The sequence below is a fragment of the Rhododendron vialii genome, chromosome 3a, assembly GCF_030253575.1.
Source record: "Rhododendron vialii isolate Sample 1 chromosome 3a, ASM3025357v1".
Lineage (NCBI taxonomy): Eukaryota > Viridiplantae > Streptophyta > Magnoliopsida > Ericales > Ericaceae > Rhododendron > Rhododendron vialii.
Window position 1 is genome coordinate 35,075,593 of NC_080559.1, and position 16,957 is coordinate 35,092,549.

At 38.1% G+C, this 16,957-nt stretch overlaps 2 protein-coding genes and 1 long non-coding RNA gene across 7 annotated transcripts; 1 reads left to right on the forward strand and 2 right to left on the reverse strand.

Moving 5' to 3' along the window:
- Positions 1-50: 50 nt before the first annotated feature.
- LOC131320349 (heptahelical transmembrane protein 2) lies at positions 51-3,719 on the reverse strand. Its single transcript, XM_058351030.1, has 4 exons — positions 3,287-3,719; positions 3,062-3,154; positions 2,912-2,984; positions 51-980 (listed from the first exon to the last, which is right to left on the reverse strand). Exons 1-4 carry the CDS (start codon positions 3,499-3,501, stop codon positions 300-302), a joined length of 1,062 nt encoding a protein of 353 aa, XP_058207013.1. The 5' UTR covers positions 3,502-3,719; the 3' UTR covers positions 51-299.
- A 7,074-nt stretch (positions 3,720-10,793) lies between these two features.
- Positions 10,794-12,965, forward strand: LOC131320357 (uncharacterized). 5 transcript variants are annotated; one of them, XR_009198200.1, is made up of 5 exons: positions 10,794-10,813; positions 11,079-11,229; positions 11,352-11,518; positions 11,936-12,004; positions 12,473-12,857. It is a non-coding gene; the product is annotated as an uncharacterized LOC131320357 (long non-coding RNA). The 5 variants fall into 5 exon arrangements; XR_009198201.1 differs by lacking the exon at positions 10,794-10,813 and adding an exon at positions 12,922-12,965 and having other exon boundaries at positions 10,956-11,229; positions 12,473-12,741; XR_009198199.1 differs by lacking the exon at positions 10,794-10,813 and adding an exon at positions 10,960-11,001.
- A 1,666-nt stretch (positions 12,966-14,631) lies between these two features.
- On the reverse strand, positions 14,632-16,306 carry LOC131320358 (gamma-glutamyl peptidase 5-like). Its single transcript, XM_058351046.1, has 4 exons — positions 15,901-16,306; positions 15,431-15,598; positions 15,151-15,318; positions 14,632-15,026 (listed from the first exon to the last, which is right to left on the reverse strand). The coding sequence occupies exons 1-4, from the start codon at positions 16,216-16,218 to the stop codon at positions 14,916-14,918; spliced, it is 765 nt and encodes a 254-aa protein (XP_058207029.1). The 5' UTR covers positions 16,219-16,306; the 3' UTR covers positions 14,632-14,915.
- Positions 16,307-16,957: the final 651 nt, after the last annotated feature.

Here is a 16,957-nt window from a genome sequence, read left to right on the forward strand (position 1 = left end):
TACAAATACAATTTCTTGTATATCATCTCTGAATCCACTATGATCCAACATAAGCTAATTAAATGGTATACAATTCTATAATAATTAATCAATCTTGTTTTCAATTGTCGCAAGTACAACATGTCCTACCACTAGGAACCAAATTTCAGGTCACATAGTATAATACAAAGAGATGCTGCCTCACTGAAAATCTAAGGGGCATTTTGGTACAACTTTTTTGCTTACCATGAGGCAAAAATAGCATAAATGAGCTGGAAAGTGGAAACAAGGATACTTCTTAACTTGTGCTTCCCGATCCTTCAGCTTGCACCACAGTCTGGCAAACCCTGCCGCCAGTCCATAACAATCAGGGTGGCAGCACTGTGGGCAAGTGCTCCGGCCACCACAAAAACATGGAAAATCTGGTGGCTCTGCCCCGCAATATCAAATGCCCCGGGCTTCCACCGCTCGGGCACCCTGCTCATATAAAATCCGGCACCCACAGCGTACAGAACCCCCATCACAAGCTCAAACCCAAGGGCAACAAGAATCTGCGGGTGGGCCTGGAAGAGAACCACGGCGTGGGCCGCAGGAATTACCCCTGAGAAGCCCATGATAAGAAAGAGGGAGGCCCGGAAGGAGCGGAAGCGGGAACTGGAGAGAGAGGGGGCAAGGAGTGTAGTTATGACGAGGATACCAGCGAAGGAAATGGAGGAGAGGTAAAGGAGTCGAGAGTAGGGATTGCAAGCAAAAGCGTAGTAGATTGGGGCGAAAAAGGAGCAGACTATCATTAGGGAGATGCCTGCGTAGTCCAGGCGCCAGAAGAAGAAGTTGAAGCGTTTGGAGTGGCATGCGAAGAGGTGGGAGACGGAGCTGCAGATTAGACAGCCCATAGCTCCGGCTAGGAAAATAAACCATGGCCATCTGGGGATTGAATCGGAATCATCGTATCCAACCACATCTAGTAGGACACGGTTTGTAATATGGGCTATATGGGAATCCTGCAATCCAAGTTTCCAAGTTCAGTAAAAACAACAACATTTAGAATGAAATTCAATATAACTCTATAGTTCCTTTTGGCTAAATTCGAATTATGAATTTGTAGATCAAGTACGTTATCAAGAGACCGAACAAACAAATTAGATCCTTGATTTTTTATTTTTTTTTGTCCTTCTCATAAATTTCTTCACATATCCTTAACCTATAGAAAATGTACTCCTCTTGCTGAGACTGTAACGTTCTTTTTGTTGCATGCAAGAAGAATCTATATACCCCAATGCCTAATCAATTAATGTTTTCTCGAGTAATTTTCACCGGGGATCGGAGCATTCCTTGAACTTTCGTCATTGGATTCTTGTAGTGCAGCAATTTTGGATTTCGATCTTCTAAAGTCTTGCAATTTTATATTAAATTAAATATAAAAGGTCCCACTTTTTTTTAACTGATATAAAATGTCCTACTTGCGTTTTTGAAAAAAGCCAACGGGTATGTAGCTCAATGATACTCCCTCACATTTTCCACATGAAAGATAAGGATTCGATTCTCGTCAAGAATGCGAGTGCTTGGTGTGGTGGTTGATATCCTTTGGGTTTGCCCCACCTATATGCCGCGGGACTTCTTCCTCATTCCCTTAGAAATACGGAGAAACATGCTAGATATCAATCAAGTGACAAAAAATATTCCTAAAACAAAAAAAATCCTGGCCTGCCCAACTAGGCAACTACAAAGCCCCTTTCCTTAGTCACGATATGGGTCACAGGCCCAACTAGACAACTACTAAAGCCCCTTTCCTTTGTCACGATGTGGGTCACAGAGAGGAATGACTTTTCCAAGAAGTGTTTACATTACGGATTGGAAGACAGACAAATGCATCGAGTAAAGCCAACCGTGTTTGAACGGAAATATGGAAGGCCAATTTGTTTGATACAGCTGCGTAACTACTGGATACGTATTTTCATGAAATACACAAGTACTTGTGAGTTGCGAGTACGCAACCACTGACCATTCTTTCCATTTACCTTATAATAATTGTCTTTTGAAAAGATTAGTACATACGGTAAACATTAATGTAAGTTAGCGATTATCTTTTGAGTATATCTTAAGCAGTTATCAAGACAATCACTATCTAAGCGATTTCCACATATGTCTAGTGCACATATTTATTTACAGAGGAATCTAATTAGATTAACTTTAAAATTAGATCAAAGTTTGTGTTTCTCTTGTACAAGGAAACCTTAAGAAATGTCAGCTCCCTCACCCAATCAAAATTATTCAATAGTCATTGGATATCGTCACATGATATCTCCACAATCACACATTAATATGAGACAGAACCAATTTGGTAGAGCTGACGTTCCTTTTCAAGAGAAAAAAAATTCAAAAGTCTATCCACTTGGTTCTAGATCGATCCCACTGTGTCCTTGGAGGAGCATCCAATCAGCTCCACTGTAAACCATGGAAATTTGTAATTATTAAAGTGTTCTTGAAACACTTTTGTGGTGTCGTAACTCTTTTCCGTCCACACCTGATAGGAAAGGACTATTGAATGACAGTACTCATTGAGCACTAAATAATTATTCCATGCGACCCACAACCTGATAGAATGTTGTTGTTTCATGTCCAATTTTTTCAAATAAGTCTTCGTACGCTCCTACTGACTCCACAATAATATAATGTATGGGGTCGACGCATATGGAAGAGAAAAATAATCGGAGAGTGATCGGTAGGAGTGTATACTTCACCACAATACCAATATCACCCGCTTATGTGACAATGTATGATCGGTAATTGCAAAATAGATTCAAAGTAGTTGTTTTCTCACTATCAATTATGTAGTGCCAGTTTGTGTTTATGGTGGAGTGGATTGTCCCTAGCATTATTTACTATATTGTTTTTTTTAAGAAAAGAGGGAGAAACAGATAACACAACTCACGGGGAAGAAAGAATCTGGGCCGTTAGTGGTGTTGGTCTTTGCCGCCATCGTCAACGTTGTTCGCATCGCAGGTCTGATCAAAGTCCCACAAATTACAAATGACTTTCCCGTGGACGAAAAGGGACACACCAAATTCAAAAATTACGATACCTGAAAATTTTCCCGATCAAGCTTTCGATGCTCGTCTTCTCCATCGAGCTCAACACCGTCAATGCAACAAATATCAGAAAACCTCCCAAATGCCTACAAAATTCCAAATTCAAACGCAATTCCCTCAAATTCAAAAATCATTCGATCAAACAGGCCAAAATTTCAAAATAAAAAAATTGTCCGCTTCATTTCATTATTATCTTATCGATGGAAAACAATACTCACGTCCATATATTGAGGGTTTCGTTGTGCCAAGAGAAGACGCTGAATAACGTGTCCTTCAACGGCCATTCACACCTGTAATGGTCCAATATGAATTCGTTGTCCTTCAAGTACTCAGGCAAGGCCTCGAACTTGATCAATCGCTTCTCGAATCTCCGCTTCTCGTCCGAGTCAACTCGGTCGCCGTTGTTGAGCTTTTTCCCGCCTCTCCTCCTCATCTCCCCCGGGAAATTCCCAATATTTCTCTCTGTTTCCGGCGAATTGTTCGCCGGAAAGAAAAGCCTCTCTGTTTCCCGGCTTTCCCCTCTCTCTCTCTCTATCTATGAATATGAATATCAGGATAGATGATTTCTGAATGTATGTATTGGTTTGTGTGTATATATAGAGGTCTTGCTAATATTGGGCCTTCAATCTAGCCGCCAACGAAAAGCGTGTGATCGAAAAAAAAATTGCTGGTTGTAGGAATAACGTGAAAGGGTGGGGCATTTGAAAATGTACGATATCCACGAGCCACTAGTACTTACTTTTGTTTCAACAACGGAGGCATGAAATTAACGACTTGACAAATTTTTTATTCGCAAGGTATGATATGTCAAGTCTCCATGTAATGCAATCTTATGGAGAACAAGCATTTGTTATTTCTTCATGCATATTTGGCCAAACTACTTAGGGTAATTCACGTGTTAGTACGGGATTGGATTGACCGGAGAAAAGTTGTGGGAAAAGACCAATGTCTTATTCACTTTATAACTCTATTCAAAAAATATTTCTCAACTCAATTATTACTTTCATTTTTCTCTCTAATTTTTCAATAATTACTCTATTTTCTCACTCCATCTCTTTCCACTTTTTACCTTTATTTTCAATCATTACTCTCATTTTTCTCTTTACTCATTTTTTAAAAATAACACTCAAATCACAAATCAAACAAAACACAAAGGATTTCAATACGAGTATTTTATTTTATTTTTTTGGATTGAACAAATTCCTATAAGCATATGGAACCCCGGCATAAAATTTGGAGATATCCAAAGGCATAAAGGTTGGAACCTGTCATACATTTAATGATGATTGGGGACATGTACATACGCTAATTACCTCTTTTCTTGGACATGTATAATTTCATCTATCTAATACTAGAAAACTTGGGCCACTTTATAAGAGTTTTCTCCTCTTCTTTTCTTGGATCTTTTTGCTTTGCGCTTGTTTAGTTTCAAAAATTCAAATTTGGAGGAAGGTGAGATAAGTGGAACTTGAGTGAGAGACATCATTATACCTTTTTCGATTCATTCAATTGATAATCTGTTTGATTCATTCTTATGGGCCTACTTCAAGTGTTTCTTAAATTAAATACTACTCCGTATTATGTGTTGTCGTGCAAGTGCGTACAAGTGTTTCTTCATTTTTATGCCAATGGCGTGGGGGCCCGGGGGGTGCATGGGGTGGGGTGGGGTGGGGTGGGGAATTTGTAGTCAAATTTTGAGTGCATTTTCTTTCCTCCAAATAGTATAAAACACATGCTTGCTTGAGGGTGATAAAATAAGAGATTATTATAGGTCAAATTTGACGACCTTCTAGAATCCGTTCCCTTCATTTTCTTTCTCTCTTCAAAATGATACTACTAAAAAATGATACCACTAATAGAAAGTCTAGAACTACACCTAAAGCAGGCACCCAAATACAGACACGCTCACACGTTATGCGATTGTTTGTACATTTGGTATCTGTTTTGAGTGAAGCATATCTTAAATATGCTTTTCGTGAAGTGTAATTAACTCACATAAAATACCCCGAGGAAACAACAAAGATTGATCACATGCGATAAAGCAAAATAGCTGTCATTATCTCTATCTTGTATGGGCCCAAGCAATCTAAGGCCCCATTCCAAAGCTCTAAGGCCATCCACAGTGGTATAATCAAAAGCAAATTATTTTTAAAGTTAACAATGTTGGTGTAAAAAATGGCTCACAATGGTATAATCAAACTTAGCAACATTCTTAGAAATAATCAAATTTTGGACTTTGGATAACCAAAACTACCAACCTTTTTCAATAATCAAAATTTGTGGATCAAACACCATATAAGTTAATTGGTTCCAAAATTGTTTACACGCATGTTTCAAATGGTATTTTCTTCTTCGCCTACTCTATATCTCATTCTCTTTACCCACAAACTGTTTTTCTTTCTTTCCCTCCAAAAGTGAAGCTCGTATTTTTCGATTATCTACAATTCAACTTATTGTCGCTGGATTAAGGTATTTCACTTTTTTTTTCGTTTCTATTTTATTCTTTTTTCGTTCCTTTCCCCGTGGTTAAGTACATGAAGAATCTTGCATTCTTTTCCAAATTCCAGAGCACATCTGATATATATATATATTTTTTTTAGTACATGATTTTTTTTCCAAATTCATAATATGAGGGATGAAAGTCACCAAATGTAATGAAGGGAAGTGATCAATTGTGGAAAACATAAGGAGAGAGAGAGAGAGAGAGAGAGAGAGAGAGAGAGAGAGATTGTAGTGGATCCCTTATTTTGGTTATGGACTAGAAGTGACCATTGTGGACCTCAACATTGTTAAGCTTAGCAACCTCTTAAATAGATAATCAAAAGCTGATGTGTCAACTTTTGGTTATCCATTTTTGATTATACCGCTGTGGATGACCTAATAAGCTGGTTATTTTTTAAGAAGATAATTTCAAACTCAAAATTTATGTATTTAAACAAATAATTTTTCTAGCAATATGGATCTTATTTGATAGATTTCATTAAGATCTTTTAAACGGTGCAAAAAAAATTTAACATTTATTTATCATTTACATTATTTTTTAGTTTGAAAATGTGAAATAAACTGCTTATTTTTAAGAAGGTTTCTGGAACGGGGCCTAACCCCTTCTGCACACTTGATTTCGACAATTTGGTATTGATGGGTAAGTACAATTAAAGTACAAACTCTTTGTGTGGGGCTAACCTCGGGTCTCGAAAAGATAATTCTAGACGCTAATTTTGTTCAAAATAGCTTTTTAGTAATAGCATACCCTAATGAAAATTCAGTTCATTTCTATATCTGTAAATATTTGATTGATTCATTGAATTTCTAGTTTAGAATTCCTGAGTGCAAATTCTGAACCAAAAATTATAAGAAATGATGAAATGCTTATCAATATCAAAATGAATTGAATTTTTGAGAGATACATTAATATTTATTTTTTTGAACATAATTAATGTCTCAAATTATTTATTTCAGACCCGAGATGGACCCACTCATAGAGTCGGTACCAAATGTGAGTAGCCTTGGTAGCATTTGGGAAAATGACGGCCAATGACATGTTTTGATAATTAATACCCGTTAAGGATATTTTTAACATTAACAAATGTTATTAGCTTGTCCTTGGCGACATTTTGGAGTGAAAATACACATTATGCTCCCAAACTGAGGAAACATGAGTGGATTGCGGGCTTCGGCCCATTGAGTTTATAGTTGAAATAGGGCCTTGACCCATGAACTTGTTTTTTTTTTCTTTTGAGGAAACGAAAACTTTCATTAATAGCAATAACAGATAATACAAAATGAACACCAATAATACTACAGGCACACCACTCGGCCACACCCCAACCACATCACTTTCACATACATGTAGGGTCCATCCGACAATTAAATATGTGGGCTCCACACGTATGTGAAAGTGACTTGGTCGGGGTGTAGCCAAGTAACGTGTCCGTAGCATTATTGAGTTAGCATCCCATGGCAAGGGCTGGGTTTGCTTGGTTATGTGCCACAGATACAAAATTAGAGACATTAGCTAACGAATTGCATGCAACCTTAAGAAAGTTATTAAGTATTCTAGCCATAACTCCACCGGACTTGAACCCTTAAGAGCATTAATCAAAACTATGGCATCTGTTAAGATAGAGATCGACAGATCGTTTTAGTAGTTCTTCCGAATGCACCACTGAACTGCATCCAGACTGATACTCTAGCTTCTGCCATGAACTTTTACTGCTGTTGAGTTCTGCCTCTCAATAGTTATACTGTGTTTGCACCAGGGAGAATATGATAGGCCCCATGAAGTTAATTTTTGGCCCGTTGCCGGCTGTTGGGCTGACCATTGTCTATGATGGATTCTGGGAACAGAAAAAAGAGAAGAATGGATTCCTTGTCCACCACATCTATCCCTTGTCCAACCATACGTCTATCGGCCTCAATCCGTGTCCGACACGTGTTGGACATGCCTAAATACTTGTCTAATGTTTTTACTGTATTTCTTTTACTCAGACATGTTGTGGATACTACAAGCCACATAGCGTGTTAGGTATGGTGGGACACGATGGGTACATGCTTGGGACACGACGTAGACACACGTGGTCTTTGTGCATGTCCCCTTTGTTGTTGTGTCTGTTTCCCCCTTTTTTGTGTACATAGGGAAGTTAGGATGATAGGTTCAATATTATGCATGCATGGATCTTACTGAGCCAGAAACAATTTGACAACATAGAGCAACGCAAATTAAAACCTTAACTTGTAGATTTTTCTTCATGGATTACAAAAGGCAGCGACTGAATGTTCAACCACTTCCTACAAACCTAATGCAAGCATAACAACAAATAAGGAAACAACATAGCACTTAAGATTAAATTTCACCAAATCTATAATCTACGGAGTATTTAGTTTTAGAAACCCAAAAAATCAGTGACTAGTTTGTCATCAGTGGACCAATTTCCAGTTTCTGCCTTACATGTCCAAAAAACTAGTTTCTACTTTCATGTCCAAAAAACTAGCTTCTACATTACAATCTAGTGATACAATTTGATTAGAAATAGAACCAGAAACAAATTTCAGCAGAAACATATATACAAACAGAAGCAACTCGATGGTGTCCAATTCAGATACAAACAAAAGCAACTCGTGTGCAACTCGAGTAAAAGCGAAATGCCCTTTAAGTTACTCTGAAAAACTTATCTCAACCCCAGATTGATATTGGTACTGGTAATATTGGTTCACTGACAACAATGAAAAAGACGCACAAAATGATACCAAGATGCCTAGATACCAAGATTGAGCTCTGTGCATCTCAATCTGAACTCACTACACTAAGTCAAAGTAACATATGTTACTCTCTTGGCCCAAATTCTTTTTAACAGAGCTAAAGCACAAAAATAAAGTACGACAAGGAGTACGATTATATAGGCGGATAATATACCAGTGAAACTAACCAAGTCACGCTTCTGCCCACTCCTCGAGTACAAGCGAAATGCCCTTTAAGTTTCTCTGAAAAACTTATCTCAACCCCAGATTGATATTAGTACTGGTAATATTGGTTCACTGACAACAATGAAAAAGACGCACAAAATGATACCAAGATGCCTAGATACCAAGATTGAGCTCTGTGCATCTCAATCTGAACTCACTACACTAAGTCAAAGTAACATATGTTACTCTCTTGGCCCGAATTCTTTTTAACAGAGCTAAAGCACAAAAATAAAGTACGACAAGGAGTACGATTATATAGGCGGATAATATACCAGTGAAACTAACCAAGTCACGCTTCTGCCCACTCCTTTGCATCAAATGAAAGATGTCAATAACTTCCTTGGCTTTTTCATGCATTGCATACCTCTCAATATCGCATTCCAATTACCCAAATTTCAATTAGGCATCCAATCAAAACAAAGACGAGACATTGCGATCCTTCCGCAATTAGCCTACATGTCAATCAATGCACTCACTACCCACGTACACATCATTAGAGATCCCACTTCAGATAGAAAAACCGTGAGCTGCCTTCCCATGCATCAATAATGCAGTATTTCCACGAGCTGTTAAAATACAAGGGATTGTTGTTGAATTTCGCTTTACCCCAACAATCTGCATCTCTTTGAATAGGTCCAAAGCCTACATGCCTTTGCCATTTTGAGAACAAGCAGCGAATCACTGATGTACCACACATGACATTCAAGTCTATCACTTTGTCCTTGAATTCCCTAAATATCATCAGTGCCTCATCCACAAAGCCGTTTCTCGAAATGAAAGCCAACTAACATGCGCACTACAAGCGTCTTTATCTAACGCGTCCATTTCAGCAAACACTTGTGACATCTGTGAACTACTACCGCTTTTCCCATACATATCCATAAGGGTGCTAACAACGCATTTGTCCAATTCGATCCATCCCGATCTTGGTCACATACCATTGAATTTGACTGCCCAAAATCAAATCCTTCATATCCCAGTCCATGAAGAACACTTGATACACCAGTCCCATTAGGTTTTAAACCGCAGGAATGCATCTTTTGAAACATCAACACTGATTCCGAATAACATCCACTCTAATTGAATCCAGCAATCATCCCATTACAAGATACCACATTTGGTTCGATCCTCAAAGACCTCTTTTGCCTCTCTTCCATGTCCGATTGAGCATACCTGGAAATTAAAGCACTCCAAGAAACCACCTCAGGTTTGGACATTGTATTGAGCAGTTTACGGGCATCCTTTAATCGATTGCATTTGACATATATATGAACTAAGGAAGACTGAACAAAGGAATCTGAATTGAGCCTGGACACCGACGCAATGCCATGAACCTGCCGTCGAGCTTTGATGTCGGATAGAGCAGTGCATGCCTTGATCGTTTTGGGGAGGACAAAGGCATCTGAGGGAAAGGCTTACTGTATTTACCGCATTTATATGTTTTACAAAACCGTGTGCCATAAACGCGAGTTTCGTGTTTGCTGAAATCGTGTTCGGGTAAAACGCGTTTACCGAATACAATAAACTCCCGGAAAATAGGTAATGCGGGTGTACAAAACGCGAGTTCCATATTCAATACACTTCTCACCTTAAACCTGCGAAGTCTAAGAAAAATACTTCTCCGCATTTTTTGCCATTTTCGAACTTATTTTTATTTACTTTGATGAATCCAATTCATCCACATTATAGGAATTGTCAATTAAAATAACTTTGTAAAATATCAAATCAATCGAGTACTTAATCTATTTAATCAGGGAAGATATATTTCAAAAAAAACCGAAAAATAGATAGCTGGGCACACTTAATTACAACCTTTGTACATTTAAGTAGACTGAAGGAGGCTTCTCTGCTGTTTTTGGCAAATTTTGATCTTATAGTGGAATCAATTTGATGATCCGATTAGTTCACATAGTAAAACTTATCAATTAGTGTAGTTATGTAAAATATCAAGCTGATCATATGCCTACTGGTATTTAATCAGAGAAGAAACATTTCGAAAAAAAAAAAGAAAAAAAAGTGAACTGTGCACACTTGATTACAACTTATTAGACTTTTTCTCTCCTCTGGTCGTAGTCCATTAACACCGTTGCAAATCCAAGTCGGACCCATCCGAGTTCCAATCACTGAGTCAGCCGGTAGAGGTGTGTTCGTGACTCGGGCAATCGGAGCTGGTGAACTTATCCACACGGCCAAATCCATTGTCTCTCTCCCTTCTCTCTCGACAACAACCAGTGTTTGCTATTTGTGCCTAAGAACCCATATTGTACGAGGAACAATCTAAGGTACAATGGGTGGTTGTTGCATCTAATTCAATTTCCATCGGCGCACATTCTAATAGCTTTTCGGGTTTCGAATTTATACGGCTTACGATATTAGAATTGATGCAAGGTATATTCCTTCCACGTGTTTGACATTTGGCTTATGGTTTTTGTGAAGTCAATAGCTTTGACCCGTTACGTAGAGCCTTGAGGTATTTAGTGTTGTTTAATTCTTCTGGTCAGCAGAGTATGTTTAAACTTATGTTTGAAATCTTTTTGTTTCCTGTAGTTACTGAAATTCATCAACATGGCTGCATCTGTTGGAATTCATTTCATTTTGTGAGGCGATGGTGCTTGTGTCTGAAGGGGAAGTAGAATCTTCCACGGTTCCACCCAAGCTGGTCCAAATTCTTTTGTGGATCAAAGGGCTAGCTAATGAGGTGGAATTGCTGATCTTTAGCTGTAATTCCACAGAGCTTCGGATTATTTCTGCGATATAGAATTGATTGGGCTTTGAAAGTTGTGATAATATCAGTTTGTTGATTGTAATTCCCTGTTTTAGATTGCAAGGTTGAAATGGCATAGAGCTACAGAGTCAAAGCTGGTTGAAATAAGGGAGCAAAAGGAGCAGCGATCGAGGGCGTTCAACTAATGCAGGTGCCTTATCTTACACCTGCAGAAGTGGGAGAGGAAGATGTGTTGCATGCTGATGGACAGGAAGAAAGGAAGGTTAGTTGTTGCTATAGTTGTGCTATGGAAAAACGCTGGACCTACTCTAGAGTTATATTGCAAACAATATCGTAGTTCTCCTTTGGTTGATAATCATTAGTTAATTATTATCTCTGAAAAATGTCTTTTACGTATGAATTTTTTTATCATCTTGAACTTCTCTAGTTCCTTTAAAATCGGACTATGGGGGGGGTTGTTTTTAGCGGGCATGGCTTATTGGTTATTACCATCTCCTTGTGTATTTTTAAGGTTTGTTTCGACTCTTGACAAATGTCCTTGGCGGGTATTAATTATCAAAACACGTCTTTAGCCGTCATTTTCCCAATTTGTTTGTACTATGTTCATCGATCGAGTGGTTTCTTTATGATGATTTTGAGATCTTCATTAAACTTTTCTCGCTATGAATTCTTACTACAGGTTTTTGATCTCCTGGAAACGGTAGAGCTAGAGAAGAAATGCCTGTCTATGAATGAAAAGAAATTACAGGTACAGCTATGGTTTACTTGAGGTAGCTGAAAGTGTTTAATGTATATCTAGTTTCTACACACACATTAAAAAAAAATTTGATTTATGTGCTATTAGTGATGGTTCTTGGAACAAGATCAAATTTTCCTGTGGATTTCACAAATTTTGGGATTAGTTTAATTTTATTTTTACATAAATTACAGATTGTGTTCTGTGGTAAAGGCATGCATGCAATTTGAAGATCATAATATCCTTTGAAAGTGTTGAGGGGAGTTGTGAATTACTCCTGTAGCACCTATCCATATACCCTCTTTGAATCCTCAACTAACACGTTCTTAGTGACTCTTTGTCTTTTGCATCGTGGACACCTGGGTGCACTTCACTATCTCTTTTGTACAGTTTCTAGCAGTCACTTCTGCTTCTCATGTACTCTATATATCTTTTTGCTGTCAACGGTATCAATCTTTTTTTCTTTTTCTTTTTTTGCAGGAAGGGGACAAGGAAATTTCGCAGGCTCTACCTCCTTGACAAGCGCACAAAGAGAGCGGAAGAGTAGCATCGTGCTGCTGCAGCTCAAGCTCCAGATAGTAGATGGGCACAACTAATTAAGCGGGCTACTTTTACTCGAGATTTTTTAGAAAGAAGAATTCACAGGCACTTGAACACAAACACCATTATCTTCCAGCAAGTCTGTGTGGGTGGAAACCTATCTAGTGTAAGGGAAAGGATGGCAGAACAAGTTTACCAACCTGGTCATGGTACTTTTTCAACCTTGATAAACGAAAAATGGAGCTTCAAAACGCTGATTTTTTTTTGAAAATAGCTTTAAATATTGTCATCGTTATTTATTTATCCGCTTAGTGCAAAATTGGGATCATTAACAGATTACAGGAGAGAAATGCCAAAACTCTCGGATTAAGCCAATTGTCATGGTGCAGAGATAATCGAAATACGAGGGCAGGTGAAGAAGATGATGATGATGATGCCGGGTGGGCACGGCTGACGTAGTGCCGCTCAACGCATCCGAGCCGTCCAAAAGTGTTTTGGACGATCCGGATTAAAAACAATCTCTTAATGATATCTATTACAATTAAGAGATTATTTTTAATCCAGATCCTCCAAAACACTTTTGAACGGCCCGGATGCGCCGAGCGGCACCACATGGTATTCACCCGGCACTGAAAAATTCCGCAGACTTTGGACCATCTGTGCAAATTTCTTGAACTACCTTCATTCGTAAAAGGGAAAAACAAAACAAAAAAAGAATAATTAAACAGTTGATGATGCATGCAGATGCCTTTAAAATTCCTCAAATATAGTTTTGGGATGATCTAATAATATTCGCCATACTTGAAGAGGAATATGGTTCCTATATTCTTATGTTGGTTGGATCAGTATCTGGTCACTAAATAGAAGATTTGGAGCACTGGATTCTGTTCTTGAAAACAAGTTGGACGTTTTAAAAAACAAGAAAAAAGTGTACACAATGCAGATGAAAAATTGAAAATAAAACGGACACTTTTTTTTTTTTTTTGGGGGTAAATAATAAAAAAGAAGAAGGGAAACTTGTGATCTTAATTTGATGTTCTGTTGATTTCATGAGTTGTGCTACGAGCACAGAATTTTCAAATAGAGTCTTTTTTATTAATTCCACATCGTGGGTGGTCCATTGTAACACTCAGCTCTTTGTTAATGGATTATGTTTAGATTCGTACACAAGTCTTTTTTCATATATGGTGAATTTATTTTCGATCTTTCCGTCCTAATTTTGTAATGTTGGCTTTTTCGTTTCGGTGTCTCAAAATCCCTGCACACGATCTTTAATAAATTTTCTCTATTTATCTCTCTTCCCTCATTACTCTAAAAAAACCTTCCTTAAAATCCAAATCGAACAGGACTCTCGTCGAGATGACGGATAAGTTATCGAATTGAGGTAAGCATACCAACTCCAACCCTTTTCAAAAGCAAAACAAAAAAACAAAGAAAGAAAGAAAGGTAAGTGTATATGTGCTCAATTCAATACGCTAGAGAGTATTGCACTGTCACGCCACACCACTATCTATTGAGGATTTCATAACCACGCCTATATTGGGACTGAAGCCTAAGAGTGATGTCAGGAGGATGGTTAGCTATGGGGGACTTGAACTCGGGTCTTATCCAACCAAGTCCAATTTTTTCAAGCACTGAACCAACCCTCGTAATTGCCTCTTTCGGATACTACACATAATCTAAATGGAGTTAATGAAGCTTGCTAGTGAAGTCCCTTTCATGCTAGCTCAGAATGAGTTGGGCACGTTCTTGTCATTTTAATTCTCAACTTAATTTCCCCAACAAGTAGGGATCGAATTCGGAAGTTTTTCAAGATTCTATAATGAAATATATGATGAATTTTTAAAATCATTTTGCTTGAGTATCTCACATATATATGATTCTCCAGTGGTATTTTGTACAAGGGAAAAATGTTATTTAGGCATTTGATCGATGTACATCTTCTCATCGACAAAACGATCCGAATGGATGACTCAAGCGAGGAATTTAGAGTTTAGAATCAGTTTAGATATCAAGGATCTTGCTACTACCTATCGAAGCCGAAACTAAGAAATACCGATTACTAAGACAAGGAAATGGAAAACGCGGGTAAATTTCCACATAAATTACTTCTTGATAAGATTTAGAAATTAACCGTGATCCCAACGTACACTTAAGTGGATCGCCTCGGAATTAGACGATTGAAACATGGTACTTCCTCGTGAGATTCTTATTTCTCACTTGGATTGGGGTCATCCAAACGTAGCCGATCGAACACATCCAAGCTATTATGGGTTCATAGTGTGCATGCACATTGCTGCCACGTTCATGGGTTAGTCTAAATACAGTATAGTAACACAAAATCAGGGCAAAAAAGAAACCCCCATTGAAGAAGAAAAAGAGACTATAGCTGGTTCGATCTCCCCTTGAGAAAATTTTTGCAGATCTTTTCCCAACACTTTCTATCTGGTTCAGCCATCTCCAATTGGGATTTCACGTCTTCAGCAAAACCTTTCTGTAAGTCAATCATGCATCAAGAAAGCAAAATAAAGTTTAATTTGAAGGAGACAAATTTCACCAAACTACAATATGGGAATCGATTAGACAAATTTCACCGGCCGGAAGAGGCCCTTGTTTACCTCGATACAGCCATTAGTAAGAAGGCGGTCAATGAGATTGTTAAGAATGTCTTTGGTGTACTCGGGATGGCCTTGAATGCCAAGAATGTGATCCCCGATCTTGAACATCTCCACACCAGTTTTGTCCGAAAATGCGATCACTTCGGCTCCCTCAGGGACTTCCCATACCTGCCTTCATCAAAATTTTGGCACTGTTAGAACTATCCCGGGCAATTAGTGTTACAATTCATTTCCCTTTCTTTTACTCCAAAAATAATATAAGAGGGAGAAGGAAGGGGACCTCATCTTGGTGACACTCAATTATGGAAAGGGCTGGTGGGATTTCTTGATCCAAGCCATCAAGGAAGCCACATGGGGAGAAGTCTTTCACAATCCTCACCTTCCTTAGCCCAATGTCCCAACCACTATAAGCTTTCCCCACTTTTCCTCCAAATGCTCTACACAAAACCTTCACAAAACCAAGAGAACTTACACTATCAAATAATCGAACCGTTTTTCAGTGTCAACATTTGATAGAGCAACATGCAATTAACAGTACTAACTTCTACCAAGCACAAAAAAAGAAGAGTTAATTAGAGCAACTATATTTAGTACTCCTGGAGAAACCACTTATGATAGACCAAGAAGAATACTATCTATAGATTAGTTGAAACACTCTTCTAAGATGCTAATCTAACTATTCTAACAATAACAATACTGACTTTCGCTGACGAAAAAAATACCGAAACTATTTCTATTTCTATAAAGTACCTGGTGACCAAAGCAAATGCCAAGTACTTTCTTCCTCATAACATCTAGGGTTTGCAAGAGGAAGCAAAGCTTGAGAATCCAGAAGTCATTGGCATAAGCATCATATGGGCTGCCACTAACAATAAACCCATCATATTTTTGGAGCTCATCCATGTCTGGGAAATCTCCTTCAACAACTCTAAACAAGTCCCATCTCTCTCCCTCTTCTCCGAATGCTGCCACAAACACATTGAAGTACCCTCCATACACCTCCTTCACATACTCTGAGTCATTGCAAGCTAGTAAAAGAGCATATCTTTTCTCTCCTTCAATCCCCATTTCAAAAGCAAGCAAGAGAGAGTGAGTGAAAGCAAGTGACGATTGAGTACAGAGAGAGAGAGAGAGAGAGAGAGGAATGGATGGTTTGGTTTATGGAGTGTTTGAGGAAGGATGATCCTATTTATAAGAGGGGGGACAGAAAAAAATGATGTACTCAAATTCCATAGGGATATAATTAAAGGAAACTCCCATGTGTTGGGGTGCATGTGATCATGCCTTGATTTAGCCGTATTACTGCTATATTAATTAGTATATTAAAGATAAACTATCTACCTAATAAAACACAAAGACGTGGAGACCACACAAATACAAGTTGAAAGAAGGGTTGAGATTCATTTGATCAAAGGGTTGATATGTGTTCTCCAATTCTCTTAAGAAAACACCTACACTCTTACAAATTTATTACAAAAATGCCATCAAAGGGTGGGTAGTGCCGTAGGCACGGGCAAACACTAGTCTATGTTATAAAAGATAGCAGTTTTTGTCTACCCATACAAATCCAACACCCTCTACAACCATTAGATCGAATTTTCAATAGATCATAGCCGTCCGATCGAGAGCATACTTCTAATATAAACCTCATAACTTTATGACTGATAAATTCTTTCGATTGATTATTTTTAGCTTGTTTCCTTAAATCAACTCAATAATTGATTTCTGTCTAAAGTTGATTTCCTTACATTCAATTTAATATTTGTTTTTAATTTGTTTCCTTTTAGGTTGATTTTCCTATAGTCAT

Coding starts and splice junctions, on each gene's coding strand:
- LOC131320349 (XM_058351030.1), bottom strand. CDS start 3,501: ATGAGGAGGAGAGGCGGGAAAAAGCTCAACAACGGCGACCGAGTTGAC. Junction 2,985..3,061: donor TTGATCGGGAAAATTTTCAG/GTATCGTAATTT, acceptor GACTTTGATCAG/ACCTGCGATGCGAACAACGT. Junction 981..2,911: donor GCCCAGATTCTTTCTTCCCC/GTGAGTTGTGTT, acceptor CTTGGATTGCAG/GATTCCCATATAGCCCATAT.
- LOC131320358 (XM_058351046.1), bottom strand. CDS start 16,218: ATGGGGATTGAAGGAGAGAAAAGATATGCTCTTTTACTAGCTTGCAAT. Junction 15,599..15,900: donor GCATTTGCTTTGGTCACCAG/GTACTTTATAGA, acceptor GGTTTTGTGAAG/GTTTTGTGTAGAGCATTTGG. Junction 15,319..15,430: donor TTGAGTGTCACCAAGATGAG/GTCCCCTTCCTT, acceptor TGATGAAGGCAG/GTATGGGAAGTCCCTGAGGG.